The sequence below is a fragment of the Cupressus sempervirens genome, chromosome 4, assembly GCF_028749045.1.
Source record: "Cupressus sempervirens isolate cs-2001-9-10 chromosome 4, ASM2874904v1, whole genome shotgun sequence".
NCBI lineage: Eukaryota > Viridiplantae > Streptophyta > Pinopsida > Cupressales > Cupressaceae > Cupressus > Cupressus sempervirens.
The window spans coordinates 982128-989016 of record NC_143121.1 but is presented as its reverse complement, the minus strand read 5'-3'; the positions used below and the strand labels follow the sequence as shown (position 1 = coordinate 989016).

The 6889-nt window shown below is 40.2% G+C and overlaps 1 protein-coding gene across 1 annotated transcript; it reads left to right on the top strand.

Moving 5' to 3' along the window:
* Positions 1 to 1884: 1884 nt before the first annotated feature.
* Positions 1885 to 3377, top strand: LOC149559627 (uncharacterized). The gene is made up of 2 exons (XM_089824215.1): positions 1885 to 1979; positions 2085 to 3377. The coding sequence occupies exon 2, from the start codon at positions 2085 to 2087 to the stop codon at positions 2997 to 2999; it is 915 nt and encodes a 304-aa protein (XP_089680341.1). The 5' UTR covers positions 1885 to 1979; the 3' UTR covers positions 3000 to 3377.
* The last annotated feature ends 3512 nt before the right edge of the window (positions 3378 to 6889 follow it).

Sequence of the window (6889 nt, the reverse complement as noted above, 5' to 3'; positions counted from 1 at the left end):
TTGATGGTCTGATTGACCATGTTTTTGCTATTTATCAAGGTGATTTGACAACTTGTTCAAAGAAAGCAAGAGATAATTGCAAGCATTCAAAAAATAAAATTCAAAAGAGCTCTTGAATATGGAATATCTGTCAATCCAAATAAATTTCAATTTGGAGTAACTAAGGGACATTTTAATATTGGTAGAGCACTCAATATGGTTTATCCAATCACAGATAAAGATCAAAGTGTATTAATCAATGAAACCCATATATAATATGTCAATGGTGTTATTTTCCTTAGGTGATCATTATATCTTTTAAAACTCCATACTCATTGATATGCTTCCACGTATTCTGCCCATTATCATGTCTGTGAGGTTGCCTTTTTAAGTTCCCTACTATTGTTCATTCTCCTTCGATGAATTGCATTCTCTTTAATATCCATTTTCCCATGATTATTTCTCTGTATTTGTTCTTCAGTGGATATACACTAGGATGACATATGAGCATTTCTCTGCCATTCTATTCTTTCATATTCTCTCTAGTTTCCATATCTACCTTCCCTTTGTTGTTTGGTCCATTTATATCTTTCAATGACTGACTACTGTCACTTGCATCTTGTTTAGTTCACTGTCCTTCTTCTACCAATAGTAATATGTGCATTTTTCTAACCATCACACAAATTCTTTTAAAATTTAAGATTATATTACCATAGCCACAAAATCTTTCTTCCAGGTCTTCACTTACTTTCTTACATTTGCAACTTGACTCTAATACCATGTTGTCACTGCAAATGTAATATCATTGCCTATCTTCTATGTGTGTTCCAAAGGCAACAATATCTCTTGTATTTATATTGTGGATGAGACAAGGAGAGACATGTGCAGATTATTTTATTTATGATTATTAATTATTAGACAATTGCTATCTCTCTCTCTCTCTCTCTCTCTCTCTCTCTCTCTCACACACACACACACACACACACACACACACACACACACACACACACACACACACATTGTCTAGTGATTACTTCTCAAACACACACACACACACACACACACACACACACACACACACACACACACACACACACACACACACACACGTGCGTGTCCCTAGGACCTTCTCACCTGCAGAACCATTGCATCATTGAAGTAGGCCACCAGATTCAAACCCAAGACCATGAGGAACTACCCACAACCTTAAGCTGCCTCTGCTGACTGGAGGGCTTTGGAGCAAACACAAATTAATGATTTTTGTTGCTTTCAATATCAAAAGCATTTGCTTTAAAATAATAATAATCTCTCTCTCTCTCTCTCACACACGCACGCACGCACGCGCGCACACACACACACACACAAATTGTCTAATGATTACTTCTCAAACACACACATGCACACAAACACACACACACACAAATTGTCTAATGATTACTTCTCAAACACACACACACACACACACACACACACACACACACACACACACACACACACACACATACGTCCCCAGGACCTTCTCACCTGTAGAACCACTGCGTCGTTGAAGTAGGCCACCAGATTCAAACCCAAGACCATGAGGAACTACCCACCACCTTAAGTTGCCTTGCTGACTAGGGGGCTTTGGAGCAAACACAAATTAATGAGTTTTGTTGCTTTCAATATAAAAAACATTTGCTTTAAAATAAAAATAATAATTAAGAATTGTTGCATGATTCTTCTATTACTCAAACAAAAATAATTTCATGTAAATAATAAAACGACAACAATTATACTCTTGTAATATCTCCATTAAAAACAAACAAATATCCGGTGAGCTAAATTCATTTTATCTAAAAAGCTTGGTTGGAGGGGTTTTGTAGTTGATGTTAGATATATCTATCGGCGAGAACCGCGCATACAGAGACGGGATTGTTTCCAATCAAGTTGCATCTAGCTGAGTTCTTCTACGCTGCGTGGATTTTGCGGCAGCGTTTTTGATATCATTCTGTTTTTCAAATGTAAGGGTTTTGATATATATATTTTTGGCTCTATTTCAAAGGTTTATCGATGATAATGCAGTTTTGAAGGGGTTTGATATTGTGCTATATTCTTTTGGTTCACAGATGGTGATGGAGAAATCAGAAACGAGGGTTACATCGGGTAGGCTGCGATGGGGGGAGCTAGAAGAGGAGGACAACGAAGACCTCGACTTTCTTCTGCCGCCTCCCACAGTCATTGGGCCGGACGAGAATGGTGTGAAAAAGACGATCGAGTACAGGTTCAACGACCAGGGGCAGAAGGTAGTGCGCACCACCACGACGCGCATCCGCAAGGTGGCCAAAACACGCCTCAACAAGCGCGCTCTTGAGCGGCGGGAGTGGCGCAAATTTGGGGGAGCCACCAGTGAGGATGCCTCCAATCGGCTCACGGTCGTCTCCACGGAGGAAATCCTGCTTGAACGGCCCCGTCCGGCGGGCTCCAAGGCGGATGACGTGAAATCGGGCGCTGACGCTCTCTCTGCTCTCTCCAAGGGCGGTGCAGTGCTCATGGTGTGCCGTATCTGCGGCAAGAAGGGCGATCACTGGACTTCAAAGTGCCCTTACAAGGACCTTGCCCCCGCCGGTGCTACTGACACTCTCACTATGGATAAGATGGATGGGGCCGCTGTTGCCTCCAGCGGCGCCCCAACCGCAGCTTCTTCGGCGGCGGGGCGGTCTACCTATGTGCCTCCGAGCCTAAGGGGCGGCGTCGATCGATCTGGGGACACCATGCGGCGGAGAAACGATGAGAATTCTGTCAGGGTTACTAATCTTTCCGAGGACACAAGGGATGCGGACCTGCACGAGCTGTTCAAGCCGTTTGGGCACATCACGCGTGTGTACGTCGCAATGGATCAGAAGACGGGAGTTAGCAGGGGCTTTGGTTTTGTTAATTTCGTCAACAGGGAGGACGCCCAGAGGGCTATCAACAAGCTCAATGGTTATGGCTATGACAATCTCATCCTCAGAGTCGAGTGGGCCACCCCTAGACAGACATGAGACCAGGCGTCTTCAGGAACCCAGGGCTACCTTTTCCCTGCAGTACTGGGAAGAGCAAAATGTGGTAAGCGACGGCTGAAAATCTGGGATGCATACCTGAGTAATGAGCCAATGTGGGATTTCAACGATTTATCTTTTGACATAGAAAGTAGGACGGGTAACTATTCTCTTCATAGATTTAGAGTAGAAATCAGTAGCAATTTGGTCATTATGTTGTTCTATAGTGTTTGCTCACTGTCTCGAGGGAGAATTGTAGCGTAGGTTTATCATATTTTGAGTGAAAAGATCACGAGACATTTTATTTTTCCTGTTTCAAACTCTGCCTATGTTTGATTTGATTTTTCTCAGTTTTCAATAAATACAAAGTTTATTTATTAATGTAGGAAGAACATGCTCTTTGTTTGCTATATTTTGTTACAATGTAAGTAAAATCAGTTTAAGATGGCTATGAAGCATCATCTTCATTAATTATTCAGTCAAATGCAGTGGTATTGTGCGTATTAGTTGCAGTGAAATGCAGTGCTATTTTCTTTAACGTACTTCTATATTTTGGTATATTTTTGATTTAAATTGGAAGGTTGTGCATGCTACACTGCCTTATTTGTTTTTTATATAGTGTTATGATCATATTTACTATGATATAAAATAGAGTACATTATATTTACTTCTATTCTTCTGTTTTAGTGGATTGCACTGCTATTTTTATTTATTTTATAGATAAGATCTTGTTTTACTTCAATTAAATAATGTTGATGAATTTGAATAATAAATGCTATGCTGAGATGAGAGACATCTGGTTTGGTGAGATTATAGATATGTTATCTATATATATGTGTGTGTGTCTATGTGTGTATATATTTTTAACTGAAGCTGATGGGGTGAATGGTATACTGGACTAAATTTGCTTTAATGTCAGCCCAAGAAAGTGAGGTTCAAACACACTGTAAATGTTGGCAATGAGAGCAAAATTGATGAAATGTTGGCAATGAGAGCAAAATTGATTATCTTTGTAGGTTTGTTCTTTTTTTGAGCCGTTCTCCCATCAATGAGCTCATCATCTCGAAGATCAACAAGTGTCTTAGCCCACCACTTAGGGTGGACAGGAGAAGGACCAACATAAGCATCAAGAGATGCTTGATCAAGTTGCTTATTAGAAGATTTTGGCTCAAAATCAAGTGAAGCATCTGCATATCTAGGTGATCTTGTAGGAGAAGCCAAAGGTGTTTGGACATGAATCATTGTATAACTGGAGCTTTTGAAGTTTTTAGAACTCTCCTATTAAGTGGACCTAACAAAAGTCGAACTCCCAAGTAATGAGCCTTCATAGGCTGATCTGTTGGATCAGGAACAAGAGAAACATGCATGGATGGTCCTCGATGCTTATTAAAGGACCACTTCACGAATGTATAGAAGACGAGATGTGTTAGTGTCGATTAGGTGGTAGATTTTTTGAAGACTATTGTATCTACCAAGAATGAGTTTTCGACTCTTGGCATTTGACTTGGTATGTGATGCTTAAAGGATCCAACCATAGGCAAGAGAGCCAAAAGCCTTCAAGTGATTGATTTTGGGCTTTCAACTTGACTAAGCCTCTTCTAGAGTCTTACCTTTGACCACCACAATGGGTGATTGGTTCAAAAGGTAAATTGTAGTGTTAACTACTTCAGCCCAAAACTTCTTTGGAACATGTCTATGGTCAAGCATGGATCGAGCCATCTTAGTGGCTTGATGGAAGTCGAATTCCCAAGTCATGAGCCTTCATAGGCTGATCTGTTGCATCAAGAACAAGAGAAACATGCATGAATGGTCCTCGATGCTCATCAAAGACTACGTCACTATTGTATAGAACATGAGATATGTTAGTGTCAATTAGGCGGTATGCTTTGTGATGACTATTGTATCTAGCAAGCATGAGTTTTCGGCTCTTGGCATCCAACTTGGTGCATGATGAATTAGGGATCCAAACATAGGCAAAAGATCCAAAAGCCTTCAAGTGACTAATTTTGGGCTTTCGACTTGACCAAGTCTCTTCCAGAGTCTTACCTTTGACCGCCACAATGGGTGATTGGTTCAAAAGGTAAATTGTTGTATAAATTACTTCAGCTCAAAACTTCTTTGGAACATGTCTATGGTCGAGCATGGATTGAGCCATCTTAGTGATTGTTCAGTTCCAACATTCAACTACACTGTTTTGCTGTGGCATGTGGTTAACTGGGACTTGATGCCATGAATATCACAATAGCTAGAGAATTCGTTAGAACAAAATTCCGCCCCCCCCTTCCCCCAATTATTTGACCTAAGAGCAATAATAGATTTCCCAGACTCTTTTTGAGCTTGAGGTTTAAACTTCTAAAATACAATAAATGCTTTTGATTTCTTTTTTAAGAAAATAGACCCACATTTTTCTACTGAAATCATCAACAAACAACAGAAAATACTTGGACCCAAGAACATAAGGAGTGGCCATAGAGCCATAGATATCGACATGAACAAGCTGAACTACTTGAGAAGCCCACCATGAATTGCTACTTTTAAAAGGTGTATGATGTTGCTTCCCTACCTGGCATGCATCACAAACTCCAAGCTGTTGGAGTCTAAATCTTTGGGAATTGGGAATTTGAGGACAAGCTCTTCCCGAGCAAGCCGAGAGAGATAATGCACATTTAATTGCCCATACGACAGATGCCAAAGTGTATTGATAGAAGACTATTGAGCAGCCATATCTAAGTACTGAGAATCACCAAAATCAATAACTCTGAAAAGACCATGATCCTCAAGACCAATTGTAACAACCACCTAAGTCTCCTATCAGTGATGGCACATTGCTATGAATTGAAGGTGATATCTAATAGTGGATAGTGTCGCATCAACTGACTGATTGAGAATAGATTTAGTTCTTTCATTGGAATGTAGTACACATCAAGGAAAATGAGATTCTTCCCAACATAAAAATCTAAATGTTGCCTTTGCTGACAACAGTGTAGTCTTCCTTACCACCAAAAATAAGTGAATCTAAAAGAGGTTGGTAATTAGTGAACTAGTCTCTGTGGTGAGTGAAATGATGAGAGGCACTTGAATCAATGTACCAAGCAGATAACTTCACATGACCCATCGATCTTTTAGCAATAAAGGTGTAAAAGGAAGATTCTATTTGCTTAATGGGCTCTGCATTGTTCATTTTGGGTTGCGAACCAAAATTGCTTAGATTGGGCAGCTAAGGGTTTTCGATTTTCAATCTTGATGTGACCATACTTGTTGCAGTAGTTGCATTGAATGTTCTTTTTCTTGGAGCCTTATGATGTTTGAGTAGAGGACTTTTGCTGAGAAGACTGTTGTGAATGTGATTTTCCCTTATCCTTTTGAAAGGATTTAGAAACAAAGGCTTGCTCTGTGGAGGTGGCGTCGAAATCAAATTGCTGTTTCCACTGATCTTGTTGAAGCAGTAAGTGTGCAAAGATTTGTGAAACTTTAGATCAACATTAGTAGAAGTGATGCTAAGCGTCTCGATTAAATGCTCATAGGACAATGGTAAACTTTTGAGATTTATTACCACAATGTGCTCTTCCTCCATCTTGTGTTCAATGACAAGCAACTGATCGTGGATTTCCTGAATCCCATCCAGCTGTTGTTGGAGTGATTTTCTCTCATCCACGACAATAGAAAACAAAGTGTTCTTGAGAAAGAAGGCCCTGCTTTTGTTTGAAGTCTCGTGAAGTTTCTTGAGATGCTCCCATATCTCGGCAATTGTCTTGCTGGATGGAATCTGAGGGAGCTGATCATCAGCTATGGATAATATGAGAAGCATCATAGCCTCTTGACTATTTCGATCAAAGCTACCCAGAGCAATGCTTGCTGTAGTTTGACGCTATGTAATAGCCAGAACAATCTAA

Excerpts from the sequence above, each read along its gene's own strand:
- LOC149559627 (XM_089824215.1), top strand. The coding sequence starts at position 2,085 with ATGGTGATGGAGAAATCAGAAACGAGGGTTACATCGGGTAGGCTGCGA.